Raw genomic sequence first — 17,504 nt, 5'->3', positions numbered from 1 at the left:
TATTGTTGATTTTCGGTCCGCAAAAAGTGTCTCGTCCTTAAAGGGTTAAAAGCTATCTAAAAATACATATTTCAAAATGATCGCCGAAATAATACAAGAACTACGAGGAAATTTGTTTATGTCGCGGTGCAATATCTGCAAAATTTTTACAAGTGAAAAATATCTTCACTTTTTATTAGGCTTGATGGGCCCCTGCGAAATACAGTGAGGCTACGGCGAACGTTTTGTTGTCAATGTGATTCTGCCCTTATGGTGCTATCCCAATGAAAAAATAAAAAGAAGACATCTTTCTTCAGAACATTTTTTTTAGTACACGACTGTTCTCACGTGTTTCTGCCTTATAGATTTTTATTTGTGTTGGTTCCTATCTCGACTGTTTTCCCCAGTCTTCGTCATGTTCCAAAACCACCATAGTCGTGACAGGAATCAACACAAAAAAGTCGATTATACAGAATCACTTGACAGCAATTATGTACTAAAAATGTTCAGGAGACAGATTTCCTCTTCTCATTTTTCAATTCTTTTTTTCTTCTTCTACTAATCATGCTCTAGACAGATTTACGGCTTAAGTCGAGAAACTACTTAGTGGGAAATTGATTGGAATTTAGTTAAATCATTATTCTGATTATAATTTAGTTACATTAAGCGCGTTAAGCCGTCTTTAGGCTTAACTCTTTCGCGTTCCACTTTTATTCAACAGATGAATTCATGTAAAATTGAGTTTTTCCTAATGCTTAATGATCAAAAATAATAGTTCAGAGAGGAAAAAAAATTTCCATTGCGTGAAAACTCGGAAAAACCCCGGGTCATATATGACCCTATTGTCCTCGAGGGAAGTGTACATACCATTTTCAAAATCTATATCACGGGCTTTTTAAGGGTTTTTTTTGCTTTAAGTTATTAATTTGTCCAAAACCATGGCAAACTGGATTGTCTTGATGAACACTGTACTCCTGGTGTTCAAGGAATCTTCCTGGTAATCCCTTGAACAGTCACTGTCACAATATTTTGAGTGGTATTTGGTAAAAATAAACTTATCCACATATTTATTCACACACAATACAATTGCACAATATGAGACGCTTGCAGAATACTCTAAAATATTGCAAAATATGTTATAATTCATCAGATGTAAGATGAAATGTCCAGGAGCAAGATGTCCCACCTGCATTTCACAAAGAAAAAAAATGTCCCACCTATATTTCGCTATAGGTTTGAACGAAGACACTGTTACCCTTGGGGACAATAGGGTCATATATGACCCGGAAAATTCTACACGCTTTTCTGGAAAATTAAGAGTAGTTTATTATATAAAAATATTCAATATACAAACTTTGGATATTCTATTTTGTGTTTCTAAAGAACTTTTTGCTGAAAAAAATAAATTAATATAAAAAATTTTGAAAAAGAAAAGTCATTTCACAAAGTTCGAAATTCGTAATTTTTTATCACAAATATTTTCTTTTTCTGAATATCTGGAGTCTTGAGAAAATTAGCCAAGAATCTTACATCCTTCTTTTATGATGTCGTGCACAAACCGATGGATTTCAATTAATCTAAATAGTCAAAAAAAAATTGTTTTTTCCCCTGGTCATATATGACCCTAATGACGCGAAAGAGTTAAGCCGTCTGTAGGCCTAAGCCCTACGTCTGTCCAATAATAATAAGAGAATGCGAGGTGCAGAAAATATTCCAGTGGATTGATCTATTTGTTTACGTGTGAATAATGCTTAATGATCAATTTTTGATCAAGATACATATAAAGCAACAAGAAAACGAATTTCTTTTACACGAAGATCGCATTTCTAAATAATTATGGTTTGTTTACCTTAATGTATATTTATCATAAATATTTTTCTGAGTGTTTTGAAGGTCTCTCACAAGAAAATTGCCCCAATAAAGATTCTTTCACTTGTTTTACTCCATTTTTCCTCTCGTTCTGTCTTTCGGTCCCATTTAGCAATCAGCTGTGCCATAGCCCAAAAAGCAAACACTGTTCTAGAGCCACAAAATTTCAGCCTTAATTTGTGAGCTTTTTCACATGTGTTTTTCCTGTCTGAGAGTGGGAGGATGATGGCTTTTTTGTGGGAGTGCATTTGTGAGAGAGTTTTGTTGTGAATTGAATTGATAAATTGAATGACCAGAACTTAGTTTGATGTCAAGAGAGAGAGATGTTTCTGTCTTCTTGCAATATTGTGTAACACATAGGCATTTATGGTCATGACAAAAACGGGATCTTACTTCTTCACCTGTCCTGCATTTCATTTGCCACATTTTCAAACCTTTTTTACTTTGCCGCGCTTTCTTCGCGAGAAATGAACAATTTGAGTTCATGACGTTGGATTTGAACTCCTTCTTGTTTTGCTTGATGTTGGAGTAATGTTGTACAAGAAAATTTTAAATGAGCGTGTTAGAATTAATAGCGCTAATAAGCTATAAAATAATAGAGGGGGGATGCATAAGAGGCCATAAGAGAGACGTTTAGAGCGGTTGTTTGTGGCGCAAAAGTTAGTTGTATGAAAAAAAGGCAAAATTGAGTGCGGATGTTCATTGAAGGTGGCTCAACGTGCGCGATCAGTTCACGAGAAGCTCTCAAGAGAGTTGGACACGCAAAGTTTAAGCGCGCCAAATTATTCGTGCACTTTTCTCCTTAAATTAGAAGTGACTATAAGTTTATTCAAAGTCATTTAACTTGATGGGATCTTGTCTTTTTTGTCTCTTGCAACTTGTTCTTTAATAGATTTCTTGATCTATTTACGGGATTTTGCATTGAAAAGTGTGAGAAAGAAGGGGGACTATAAATGTGAAATTTTGCAAGAAATTCGTTTTTTATTTGTTGTATTTGAAAATACAGCACATTTAATCAGTGAAAGCACCTTGAAAAAGTGATTAATAAATCTTTTATTGTTTTATAAAAAGACTTTTGCAGAGTTTGGGAGAAAAAAAAGGTGGTTTTTATATTGGTTTTATTTTCACCATGTTTCAATGCTAATTTAGTTTTTGTGTGGCACACTAAAAAAAAAAGAAGTAAAAGAGAAAGAAACTGATTCAGTGTTTTTAAACAATCAAGTGGGTTTGTTTGACAAATTTATTTCATATTGATTTTAATATAGATTGACATAGCAAAAGTGAAAGAAAAACTTATAATAAGACAAAACCGCAATTTTGTATGCAAAGCTGTGAATTGTGTTTAGACAAAAAAAAAGAATAAACTTAAAGGCATTGTGTAAATGCTAAGCCAAGTGCAAGAAAATCCGTGTTAATTGCAATATGGGATTTATTTTGAGATTTCACATTGAAAATCTTGCCAATTTTTTCACTCAAGTGTAACTATATGGTAGTTATGTTATAAATGCACCCATAAGAGCTCAATGAACTTCAAAACACAACAAATATGAACCTTTGCATACTTCAATAACTCCAAATTGTGCTAATTTTGTGGAGAAAATTGCAATATTTCTCACAGTTGTTTGCACATAGTTCCCAGATCGTTCAAGAGTGAAAAAAAACTGATTTTACTACAGTGTAAGAAAAAAAGAATTCTTGAATAATTTTTCCTCAGTTGTTGGAGTGTTTTTTGTTACATCATTCGTGAAGTCACTAAGCAACGGACTGCGATAAAAATAATACACACACACAGTGTCTTTTCCGTTCCACGCTTTTGAAGAGGAGAGAGACTTTTCCAAATGCAGAACCTCAAAAGCACTTAAAACAATAGTTTTAAATTTATTTGCCACGACACAACAATATTGTGCTCCTAAAACAGTCTGTGAATAAATTAACTGGCCTCTGACGCCTAAAGTAAAAAAAAAAACAAAAAGAAATTTTACAAATTGTGATATTTATCTGAGGAAGTGATTTTCAAATGGTTTAACTGTAACTGTGGACGACGGTCATTAAGGAAAAACTCGAGAAAATCCACAACAGAAAAAAATGGGTGTTGAAGTTGCTGTTCAAACAGATGATGTCAGTGATGGTTAGTGTTTGTTTTACAACATGGGTGGATTTTATGTCACTTTTACATGAATCCCACCAGTTCTATTGGGGAGAGTATCAGCGATGTAAAAATAGCACAAAAAGTTAATCAATATGTGACCCTGGCCGAGAAAAGGTGATGAGTTTAGGTCACACAAATATTTACTCAAACGATTATACTGGGGCATTCTTATACGAAAAGCATTTTCTCTTAATTACTTGCATTTTCAAAGAAGCTCTTTGATAAGGCATAATTTAGCAACAACTTTATGGGCGGTATAATAGTGATTTAACAAAGGCAAAAGAATAAGGAAGATAAAATGAAGCAATGAAAAACTTAAAATGAGCAGTGAAATATAAGTTGATCAGTATTTAAATTTTTCTTTACTGAACAATTTTAACTTTATTGATCATTTGTATGGTGCCCTTAAAGATAATTATTAAAAGGCTAAACATCTTCTCTCCCAATATCTTAAGAAACTTTAACCATAGTAAGAAAAATTGAGAAAGTCTGCTTGATAAAAATTTGTGGCCAGAAGTGGAAAATACTGCAAGGGAGTTACCACTTTTAGTCAAACTAAAATTCCATTAAAAAACAGTGTCTTTTAAATCAAATCAATTGAGTTTTATTAAACCTCTAATAAACTTTGTACATAATAATACCTAACAATAAGGGCCAAAATACACAATAACTTTTCTCTCAATACCTTGAAAAGTTTAACCAAAAGTAAAATTTGTTATTGTTTATTTGATGAAAGCTTTCGGCCTAAAATGGGAAAGTGCTTCAAAAGAGGTAAGGTAAAGGACCCTATGTCGACCACTTAAGGAGGTGTTTTGTGAAAAACTTATGAAAAATCAGTTATAATTTGTCTTTTTAGATAGGGTTTTTATCTAAAACTATAGAATAGATCCTTATCTATCTTATGGTGAACTTCATTTAGACATAATATAATTTTAAATTACAAAAAAATTAAACTGTTTTATAAATGCGATGTGTTCCTCTACTCGACCACTTTGATATCAGAGTGCCTTTACTCGACCGCCTGGGGTTCCTCTACTCGACCACCCATTTTTTCTAAGAAATTAAATAAAACACAAAACTATAAAGTCATGCATTTAACTTTGGCTTTCTAACACTTCATGAATAACGCTTAAAATTAAGTCAATCATTAATATAAAATAGGAAAACTCAGTTTTATGAATTTATTCAGAAGTAGTAAAACATTTAACTGAAAAAGCTCCACTTCCTATGATTCGTCGACAGGTCGAATTGAGGAACATTATATTTGAAATGCACTTTCAATTTTAAGACCTTAAATTTAATGTTTAACTTAATCGTAGAACTAAAATTTTTGCACAGAATAAAGATAAAGTCCTCAACTTGCGATTAGACTCAAAATTTGAATTCTCAAGTAATCTATAAGAATAATAATTGAAATAATTCCTTAAGAAAACAATTAAGAATATCAATAAGAATGCTATAAATTGATGAAAAATTGCGAATTTTTATTTAAGAAATACTTTTAACACTTCGTAAAAGTGCTTTTTTTTCAGTGTTCTATGGTCAATTTCTGTGATATTTTCACTGATTTGTATTAATTATGAAATAACTGATCCTATGATGTTAAACTATTTGCCAAATATTATTGCAAATGTAAATAATTTGAACAAATATTTCGTCTGGTCGACCTGAGGAACCTAGAGTGGTCGAATAGAGAGGCGGTCGAATAGAGGATACTTTACCTTACTACATTTACTCATGTTATTTTTTTTTTAATTCAGTTCAGCTTAAATCAAATCAGTCGGCCTTTAAATTAAACTTAAGAAGCTAATACTAAATGTCTTTAGAATTTTATTGGTAAAAGTTTCCTACATAAAAGAAAAATTGCTATCTAACTTCACAATCTTCCTTTGAAAGAAATTAAGAAAAGTTTCCTGCAAATTTATCATTTCTTCTAAATATGAATTGTTTTTATTTGACAAAACTATTTGTAGATAGTAAAATATTTTATTTTGAGCAATAAAAAATGTTAAATTAATTAGAAATTACTTTAAGCAATGTCTGAGCTATTAAGAGATTTCATTTTTTTTTGTTTTCCCCAGGGGGGTGACATTAGCTCTGAAAAATGCGACCAGTTTTAGTGTAATTTTTTCCCTGTTTTCGTACACATTTCACGAGATATCTCCAAAACTACGTAGATTGCCAATTTAGGGTTTTCGGTTGCTTCTTCGTTATTAAATTGACTTTTATTTTGTATTAGTATTTTTTGCTAATTCATTCTACATTGACAGAAAACAGCTAATAAACTCAACATTTTTTTCGGCTCACTAGAAACATATGGGAAATATAGTAAATGTCATGCCCCTGGTTTTCCCCTTTCCAACAATTATTTCACATTTTTTATCTTACTTCTGTTTTAATTCCCTGTTTTCAAAAGACCATCGTCGCCTTAGCCTTGATCTTGACCTCTGGTATAAAAATGAAAATTTCTTCATTGATTAGTATTTGATGCTTAACCAGTAGATTAATTCAGATAAAAAGACATGGATTTTGAATTTATTATTAAAACCATTTAGTTTCTTTTTCCTTGACCCCCCCCCCCCCTTCCCCTTTTGTAGGTCTAAAGCTCTTCGGCTTATTATGACCAAGAACCATTTCTAAAAAAAAAAAAACTAAAATGCTAAATAAATAAATAACAAACAACAGAAATAAATTACAATTTGTTTCCTTATAAAATTGACTCACACATATTTAAGGCTGTCTCTAAAACCATTTAGTAATAAAGGATAAAAAGTATCTACGTCAAAGTCCATGTCTTTTTATCTGAATTCCTTCACTAAAGCATCACCTAGCATTTGAATATTGAAATTTACTGACCATTATTACAAATCTGCTGCAGTCTTTTTTCTAATATAGGGATAACATTTCAAGTCCTAAATTCTGAGGATCTAAATGCACTAAAGCAAAATGAATGCAATTCACCATCCTATACAGAAAATTTCACGTGAACTAAGGAAAATTCGAACTCAGGGTTTTTTCCTCGTAGAGCGATCGCTTTACCACTTAATTTAAAGCCGACTATAGACCTGATTTGTTGGTGACTAAAAGGGGAGCCATAAACCATATCAGATTTAAATCAAGCCTTAATGCTAAGATTCGGTCAACATTGAATTTATCGGGCTATCAGATGGCTTTTATCGAAATCGTTAAAAAAGTACGTTTTCGAACATTTATTCATAAAATTATTTCTCTATTTGAGTATGGTGAAGAAATTTCATTTTGTGCTTTTTTGTGTCTCAATTTTTCATCCAAAACATCATAAAACATTACCTGAATACCGTGATTCTTTTTTCACCTCCGCAATGACTGATTTTTTATGTTTTACTGTATCACAGAAAGGATGCGTCTTCATAGAAAACCCACGAACAAAGCAATAAATCTTCATTTCAACAAGAACTTAGCTAATTCAAGTTTCAAACTGAAGGTTTAACCCAGATTCCGAATATCTTAAAATTCCAAATAACAAGGAATTTTAGTGATTCTTCAAAATATAATGGATATTTGCTTCTGAAGTCAAAATTTACTCAAAAATATTGTTTAAAATTGAAGAAGTTAGACGATACGGCTAAATCTTAGGTCCGAAGTTCTTTTAAGTCTCCAATTTTTTTGATCGCAATCCAATATTTTCAGATTATTATTTAAGTGCTAAGTTTCAGTCGTAAGTGTCTAGTTTGAACCCCGTATAATTCCTGCCTTGCCGCTTAATTACTATTAAATTTATTGGTATGAATAAATTTCTCGAACTTTCAAACGAATATGCTCGGTGATCGATTGCAAATTCGGCATGCGATTGAAGAATTCTATTTTAGGATTCATGAGGAAATTATCCAAAGTTCATAGTGACAATTTTTGAAAATTTATTATTCCAAAAAATCAGTGAAAATCATTCTGGCTGGTAAAAAAAATCAAATTTTATCTACGGAGAAATATTTAATTGTACGAAGTGCAGAAAAGATGTTATTTTGAAATTTGAGGTTATTATTGGCTTAACCTAAAATATTCAGAAAAGATAAATAAAGCAATCGATCTTTTTTTTTTATTCGGAAATCAAATAAATATAATGAATTTCATAAGACAAATATATTAACAAATGTTTCACCCCTTTTAAACACTTGCCCTTTTCAAATAATTTTTTTAAGGTTATGTTTAACAGAATCTACAGTTTCAAACTAAACACTTCTTCTAATAAATGAGTGAGACCAATTGCTAATTTATTTAAGAAGTAGGATATTCCGACTTCTGTCTTTTGCTATTTAAAATATTTTTGCTATTCTTGCCTTAAGTTTGCAATTTTGTTCAGTGATACTTCAAATTTATGATCTATAGAAACATAATTTCGGTAAAATTTTACTTATTTTTTTATTGTACAAAGAAAAAAAAACAGTTTTTAGTTGATTAATGGCCTAGACAGACTTACAACTTAAGCTGAAATACAGCTTAGTGGGAAACTGATGGGGTTATGCAGTCTAATCATTATTTTGATTATAATTACGTTAAGCCGTCTCTCGGCTTAAGTCGCAAGTATGTCCAGTACATAACCCTTTTTAGCTTAGATTGAAAACTCTTTAACTGGTTAGTCTTAATATTTGGGGGACTAACATGACTTATAGTTTGTTTTAGAATGTGAGGTTATATTGTACTTAACCTCTAAAAACAGAATTTCTTTTTCGAGTTTTAAATTCTTGAGTTTTGTCATTTAATGGCCACATCAAAGAGTATCTTACGAAATTATCTTGATTTATTATTTATATCGTTTGATTAAGTCGATTTAGAATATTTTTTTGACTTTTGTTTTTAAAATCCTAACTGCGATATATACATACAGCAAAATCATATATTTTTACCACTTAGTAATCATTTAAATGAGATTCTTTGCATTCTTATTTAAAACTTTTTAAATTAAAGAAATTGCACCTGATTTTTGAGTTAGGGTAAACACAACTTACCATTGTAGAAAAAATCTTCAACTAATTAACAAATATAAGCCTGTTCCTAAAATTTTTGAGTAAAACTTTTTAATGCATCGATCAAGTATTTCTTTATATCTTTTCAAAAGTAGCATGATCGAGCAAAAAGCGCTACTTAAAGGAAATAATTCCAACTATGTAAAGAGAGAAAGAGAGAGCAATTAGACATAGTCATGTATACATATATGAGAAATAATCAAAAGAAGTCAATAAGTTTCTAATCAATAATTGTCAATCGCAATTAGCACCGTACCTTTTTCATTACTTTCCAATAGACACTCTATCAAAATCACTCAATCTTACGCGGATTCCTCAATTGTCAGTGTCATGAATTGCTTCCAGCCTCCTAATAATTATTCTTAATGACTCTCTAATCTGTGGTTGGTGCAAAAAAGCGGTTACTTATCGCTCTCGGTCGAGTTCAGGGGAAGAAGAAAAATATATCAAGCAAAAGATTGCATTGCAATTCAATTGAGAGTATTTTATATTAAAAAGAGATTCTTTTATAAATTATATTTCAGCCATTTGGCATGAATGCGTCTCTGCAAGAGTGATTCAATAACTATTTATCGTCTATATGCCATGCAATTAATTAATTTTCACTTTTTTATCTAATTTCCACACAAACCCAACAGAATTACTTTCATCATGGGAAAGTCTGCTCAATTGGAGTGAAACTGCTTCAGTTGCTCGTCAACTTCAGGAGGAGATGTCTGTGCTGAAAGGCGCTCTCAATCGTATTGGCAATCGTGCCATTGTCCTGGATTCTGAATCTGCCATTCAGGATGCCATCGAGGAGCTAAAGGTAAGATTTCTAGGGGATTCTCATGGGAATCATTTGGGCTGATAAGAGGTGGTGAATATGAAAAATGTGTCTTGGATCTCTGTGGTGAATTGTGTCTCAGCTGTTTGAACTTGTTCAGTTCAAAAAACGCACTATTTTCGCGTGAAAATATCTATAAATAAAAAATGTTTGTGAAATCGCAGGGGGGACTAATCTGGAAGTTAATCTAAAAATAACACAGATTTAATTACCGCAAATTGACCTTAAATTTGTGATTTAATGATTTCACAACGTAATTAATTTTCACAAATGATTTACCTCGAGGAATGTTGTTTTTTGCTTTCTTTTGGTTCATTAAAAAAAAAAAGAAAAACATATTGCAAAAAATATTTTGTTAGCTACTGCAAAAAAGAAAAAGACCACAGGAAATTAATTTCTTTTGCATTTCATTGAATTTGTATCGCTAATCAATATGTTAATAGTGCAACTTTTCTTTTTATCTCCAAAGTTTTTTTTATGGTTTCTCGAAGTAACAAAAAAAAATGATTTGCAAAGAGAAAGGAATGAAAAATGACTAAATTATTCAATTGTCATTAACACCAAAACGACCTGTCTAAAGTAGAATAGTGAAATTCAGTGATAGTTCTATACAGAGTTTCATATAAATTTTATATATATATATCGTTTTTGGGGTATTAAACATGAATGTTGCAGCGACAGATGCTCTTTATGACTTGTGATTGACAAATAATTGTCTCGAAATAGATAAATTTTTGGAAACAACATCCATACAGCAACATTTTCAATTTGTCAATGGATGTATCCCCGTGTGGAGGGAGAGCTCTAAAGATGAAAATTATTGATGATAAATTCACGTTAAATTTGTATTGAAATTGTATTACAGGAAGTATACGATAAAGTTGCTAAAGAGAGAGTAAGGACAAAAGATGTATATAAATAGTGATAAAGTTTAACAAATTCACATTCAAAACACCTGCTACACTCTTCGAGGAAATTTAAGACAAAGTTGCAATGATTCTATCAAATTTCATTTGGAGTATTTTCTTGCCAATGCAATATTCAATTTCATCTGGAATTCTGAAGGTGATTCAGTTGGTTTTTCATCTCAATTTCCTCATTTGAGGTGCTCATTGTAATTTTTTTTCCCATCCAATATGCGATGTTTAATGTTTGACTTACCCAGTTCGCGCTTTTTTGGTTGTTGTTGTTGTTGTTGCTAGGGCGAAAAAAAAGGTATATAAATTTAGGTGAGTTGAAATGGTAATATTCCAAGTGAAGTGAATTTGTATATGAATTCAGGACAATTCAAAACTCTGAACATGTCTGCATCGATATTTTCACAATATTTCATTCACATCACGTGTCTTCGTCTCTGTACGATGGTACGGGTGCCAAAATCCACCGACAACCCATCCTTTTGGGGTGGAGGGGGGGCGCTTCCCGGGCTTCCCTTTGCGAGGTGGATTTGTTGGCAGTGGGTGGGTTTATTCATTTAGAGAAGAGCACGAATAAACATTGAGGATAGAGTTGAAAAAAAAAATACTTCATCGGTTTTTAAAGTGTGGAAAAAAATCAAATATGATCCTTCGGGAAGATTCGGAGCTTTCGGGAATGTTCGTTCCGTTGGAAACGTCAAAGTTTGAATTCAAAGTGACATTTTGTCTGTTCAATCATTCAGACGGCAAAACCGTTAACTCTTGCGTGGACAAATCTCCGACTTGACTCACGCAGTCGTGAGTTCGAGTCCAGTCTGGTGCCAAAATTCACTGTTATGTAACGTAATAATGAGGCAGCGCCTCTGCCAGAAAAACATTCCGGGAGCACGGAAAAAACATCCACAATCCGGGGAAACCGCTCTTAAGCGATCTACAATTAGCAGATTCTTCAGGGATTGTTCAGGGAAAGCACGCATTCTTTGGACGACTCAAGCTTCGGACAACTCAAGTTTTTTTTCTGTATTCCTAATGGATCGATGGCTCTTTTCCGGAAACTTGGACACTGGAATAGTTGTTAAATTACAATGTTACAAAGGATCAAATTCATTAAAAGTGTGATGAAAAAAAAATTGTTTGAAGCTTGAGTCTTCTGAAGATAGCGTGCTTTCCCCTATCTCGTTCTTCCTATAAACCAGAGAGAAGAACTGTTTGAAACCGAATAAACGTCAAATGAAAATTGTACGTCAATGGTTATTAAAACGCTACTTAGACAAACTTATTTTAACATTTATTCGGTTCCAAACGGTTCTTTCTCATTCCTGCTATAAACGAAAAACAGATGGTTTTCCTATAAACGAAAGACAGAAAAGGGACCGTGGAAAATTTGAGTAACGTTTAAAAACCCAAAAGAATATTCGCTTTTTGAGTTTTTTTTTTTCACTATTCTAGGAAGGTTATTTGTTCTTCTTACAATAAAAAAGCCAAATAAATTCCCTTTTACTGTAGTAAAGTATAAAAAACAAAATTGGCGTGAAATGTTTCTTAAATCTTTTAAGGGATGTGTGTCATAAAGACTAAAAAGTATAGGATATTTTTCTATTTTTCAAGATAATTAGAAATAATAATTTAAGCTCTTAAGCATATAAAAGTGCAATTGAACTATATTTTCTAGAATTATAATTTAAAAATTTTAGAAATTCAACCGTTGGGACTTGATTTTTGGGTTTCTTTTTTTAATTTTAGAAGAATCTACTTTGAGTAATCTTGCCCAAGTAAGTTTTTTTTAACGAAAGATGTCCGAAAATCAGATCCAGTTTTTGAACTTTTAATATTTTTAAATGAAAATTTCAGAAATTATTATAGTTTAAATGTTATTGAAATAATATAGAAAATATACTGCCTTTTTTTAGTCTGTTTGATCCATTTAACCCTTTAAGTATTTAGTTTGTTCCATCCATAGTAACTTATCGGTAGAGTTGTGCCCCTGTAATAGTAAACAAGCGACATATGAAAAAACTACAAAATATTAGAGGATGAGAGAGCTTTCAAATGTTCAGTATAAGTATTTTTTGATAAATAAATTATTGGCAAATAATCTTATTGATTTTCTGTATAACTTCCACACAAAATTGAGGCCACTGACATCGCAGAATTGGATTGAAATTGAAATGTCCCAAAATCGGGGCAATTTAGTTTTAATCTAAAGCGGTCTTCAGACTAGAGGTTTAGCCCAGTTTCCGAAGATCTCAAAACCCTAAATAGCAACCAATTTTATTGCTTTTTCTGAATTTAATAGGTCATTTGTCCGTAATAATCCCATCCTAAGGTGAATTTTTCCAAAAAATCTTGATTGTTGAAAAATTAGAGTAGTTAAGCCATATGGCTAAGTCTCTGGTCTGAAGCCCGTATAAGCTAGCAGTCTAAGCGGTTGCATTGATGCCATTTACACTGCCGTATTAGATTGTGACCGAATTCTCCCAAAATCCGATTTTGGGGTAGTTCAATCTCAATCTAATGTGGCGGTGTAAATAAGCTCATTGTTTTTACGTCAGCGGATTGTCAAATAAATTGAAGTACTTTGAAAGAAAAGAATCCGCACAGAATGGGGCGTGGCTTACTAGAAGGCGTGTCACAAATAAGTTTTTTTCCGTTTTTAGAAAAAATGGATTAGTTACGCTGTTTTCTGAAAGACTACAAAAATTTTAGGAACTTTTTTTTACAAAAAAGTTACTCCTAGTAGTTAGTTTTTATTGTTGAGAAATTGCATTTTGACAAATTTTTGACTAACTTCATTAAAAAAAACTTTATAATAAAAATAATTTTGAAAACGCATGTTTTTACTCAGCATCTTTCCTTAACATTTAGTACCATTTTTTATTATTACAATTATTAGAAAGAGTATACTGCATTTATTGAATAGAAATTTTTTATGCCCCGCCAAGAATTTTTTTTTAATTTATAAGAAACATCTTTCTTATAAATAAAACAAACTTCATTTAAATTCTTTGCTATTAAATTGCTTTGACAAAATTACTGTTTTAAAAATTCAGTTTCAAGTACAAGATTGATAATGGGGGCGTGGCTTATTTATTTAGGGATGTAACTTTTAGATCTTTCTTACAATAAAATTTATAGCATTATCTTCTTGCTGTAGTAAACATATTTCTTAATTAAATAATTGAATTTCAGTATTTTTTTTAATAAATTTAAAAATAAATGAGAATATAATTTTTAATTTAAATTAAATTAATATTTTAATTTTTTAATGTCTTTTTGGAATCATTTTTTAAATTGTTTTAAAATGTGAAAATATTATTTTCTTGACATATTTATAAAAGACCTCCTTGCTCTTTTACTTACCTTCGTTAAATTGTCCGAGTTTAAACTATCTTCTTATCAATTATATTAAATTCATAGCACTAATATTATTAATTCCAAAATTATTTCTTCCTCTATTTATCCTACAATCTTGCTTGTTTCAACTCTATTTTGAGTATTTTCTGATAAGAATAAGAAAATGTGTTGGAGAAGTCAAAGTTAAAATGTTGCAGGAAAAGTTCTTTTCGTAAATGTGAAAAAATTAAATTGTAATTGTTTTACTTTTCGTATTTCTTAATGATTTCTTTATCGATTACATAGTATTCAAACAAATTAATTGTTTTTCCTCAATCTCTTCCAAAAAAAAAAAAAAAACTTGGTAGAAGGGGAAAATGAAAAGCTCCAACTGGTGAGAAGTACTTGAGAGATTTTCAATGGAAAAAGTTGATCGAAATGTGATTTTATTGACCATAAAATCATCGCAATAATTCTTTTCTGGTGGTCTTGTTCTGTAAATGTGAATTAAAGTGTTCCCAAGAAGAAGAGACAACGTGACACAGAGTCAAAAGTTCCATGAGACACAGAGTGAAAGAGTTCGATGATTTTTTTTTCTTGTGTGATTGGGGGTGGGTTTGAGGGAACTTTGCAAAAGAGTCACGTGAGTGAGGGATCATAAAAATGGGGTCAATATGTGGTCAATCTCTAAGCAAGAGCAATTCTTGTGAGGAAAAGTTTCATCACTGATCACTCGGTCAATCGTTTGATTTTCTTTTTTTTTCTTGGGGGTTTTTGCTTTTGCAGGAGGAAAAGACCAAATTGCATGGTCATAGATCCACAATGCTGAAGCTCAATGCCTCTGTACACAGCTGGTTGACACGTCAGGAGTTGGAGATGAACAAATACAGTTCACAGAGTCATATCCTTGGCTCAGTGACTCTTGTGGATGCCACAGATGCCAGTGTGGATTTGGAGAGGACGGTTTCATGCACAGAAAGTGATAAGATTCACTTCTTCGATACCGAACTCCATGCACTACTCAAAGACAATGTGAGCGACATGTACAGTGCCTGGGATGAGGCAGATCACAGGTCAGTTGAAGTAAAATTCACCATCAATATTAATTTATTAGGTTGTGTGTGGGAAGATTGCTGCGTGGAAGGGAAATTGAAGAAAATACTCTTTCCTCCCAAATGTTTGTTCAACTTGATGCAATTTCAGGGTGTTTTTCTCCATCAATTTCGCTCCTATTTATTCGATTGTATTTGTCCACTGTCAAATAACAACGCTCTAAGAGTTTGGTCTCAGTGGAAGTAATGTTGATTTTATGGTAATTTCCAGTTGATGTCCGAAGTAATGAAGATATTGGAGAAAGTCTTTCACTTCCTTTTACACTGATTGAGTGGGAGGGAACTTAAATTAAAATTTACAAAATGATTTAGGCGTGAAAAAAACCATCGATAATCGATAAAAGAAACCTTTGGCCCTTAAAGAATTCATTTTGGTAAAAATTACAAAAATTTTTGCATAAAAATTTTCTCATGAAAAAATACATAGCATTTGAGAAACAAACTGTTCAAGTATTCCAATTTGTTCAGTTCAGTTCATAGAAGATTACACGAAACAGCTTCAGCTTTCTGGTGCAAGAGAAAATTATTAATTTTATCCATCAGTATCCATTTATATGGAATCTTGCAAATGAAGATTATCACTCTGAAGAGTCTCTTGTAAAAATAGAAACAGGTAATCTGCATTAAAATCGACTTGATACAAATTACCAACACTTGCGACAGTCGAGTTTGTCATGTTCAATATTTCCCTTTGAAGTGTTTTCTTTATAGAAATAAATCTATGCAAAATAGGAATAATTTAAAAAGTTTTAAATTTTCTTTTTTCAAAATTTTCATGGCTTGCAGTTCTGAACAAATTGTACACTAGGAATACGCAAACATTTTTTTTATGAAAAATTATTATAAAGATCTTTATGAAGATTTTTCCCCAGTAATTTCTAAAAAAGAAAGGAAGAAAACCTCTTCTAGACTGTGGTTTATGAATGAATAAAGAAGAGGACGCAGATCAAATCAGTGTTTAATTTTCCCTTAACAAAAAATAAACAATTGTTATCTCACTAAAAGATTATCGAATTAAAAATCTCCATTAATTTGCACAATAGGGGAAGTACTTATAATTTCTTACTTCCATTTCAGGAGGGTTCCTTGGAACCTTGAAGTGTAGTTTATCGTGTTTGCTTTTCCTATAACGTTAAAAAATATAGGCGTAAATTTGACTGTAATTTCGGACACTTTGCTTGTAATTTTTTACACCTTACCCATTGTAATACAATGCCCATTCTCGTCCATTTTACGATAAGTAACCGTAGAATGTCTTAAAGAGCTCGAAAATTTTCCATAATAATTGAATAAAGTTCACTTTGACACTCTAAGTACGCGTACACTGCTAAAAATAAAAGGATCAAATTGATCCAAATTTGATCCTTTTCCAAAGGATGGATCAAATTAACGTGTTCTATTATGATAAATGTGAATTCAGAGTTGGAAATTTGATCCATCCTTTGTAAAAGGATCAAATTTGGATCAATTTGATCCTTTTATTTTTACCAGTGTAGATTCCCGTATTCCCTTACATTTCCGGAACTGTTCTAAGGGTTTTTCAACAGCATGATGTTCGTCAAGACGATGTTTCTTGGTTTCTTTAGGCATTGTTCAAAACAGACATCACAAAGCTTATAAATTTATAAAATTTCGAGAACCGAACAAACTGTCCGGAATAAGCAACATAACCTCACTGGTGGAGTCTGACATAGTTTTCTAAATATTTTTGCCTTGTGGCTTGCAATGGCTGGGGCTGCACAGCTCTAAAAGGAAAATATGTCTATTCTTTACGCGAAAAATGTAATTAACAAGGGAAATTTCACTCCAAGGGGTGACATGTTAACTTCTTTTCGCTAGTATCGACTGTCGATTCTGAAAATTTTTAACGATAGCTGCACTTTTTGAAACTAAACTGGATATTTTTCAAAGGCCATATATTTTTAAGAGTATTACAATAAATCGTCGGTTCCGAAGAAGACTATTGTAAGTCTACTTACAATAGTATAAAAAGATGGTATCATTGGATGCAGAAACCTTAGATCTATATCCCCACAAAATTTTATGTTGATTAAGATATTCCTGCAAAAGTTACAAGAAAAAAACTTAAAATCAGCGTGCCCAATTATTGAGTTTTTTGCTCACAATTTTGCTATAATTAATTTAAAAATAGTGTTAATTAGAAGATATTCAATGCGTAAGTATGATGAAATAGTTTCAAAAGCTGAAAGTATACTAATTGCAGTGAAATTAATGAAAATAAATTTTAGCTGTCAAACTTTAAACCTCTTTCCTGTAAAGTTTACATTTTGGACTTACAATAGTCTTCTTCGGAAC

General features: G+C 31.7%; 1 protein-coding gene across 6 annotated transcripts in view; it reads left to right on the top strand.

The window, feature by feature from the left end:
- The window catches only part of LOC129809796 (klarsicht protein), a 261,812-nt gene that overhangs the window by 230,137 nt on the left and 14,171 nt on the right, over nt 1-17,504 (top strand). For all 6 annotated transcript variants that reach the window (XM_055859892.1, XM_055859891.1, XM_055859886.1 and 3 more), the window contains 2 exons: nt 9,639-9,808; nt 14,863-15,149. In XM_055859892.1, the coding sequence (XP_055715867.1) occupies nt 9,639-9,808; nt 14,863-15,149 (457 nt within the window). The remainder of the gene's footprint in view (nt 1-9,638; nt 9,809-14,862; nt 15,150-17,504) is intronic.

Source organism: Phlebotomus papatasi, chromosome 1 (genome assembly GCF_024763615.1).
Source record: "Phlebotomus papatasi isolate M1 chromosome 1, Ppap_2.1, whole genome shotgun sequence".
In the NCBI taxonomy this organism is placed as follows: Eukaryota; Metazoa; Arthropoda; class Insecta; order Diptera; family Psychodidae; genus Phlebotomus; species Phlebotomus papatasi.
This window is presented reverse-complemented; position numbering and strand designations above follow the sequence as displayed.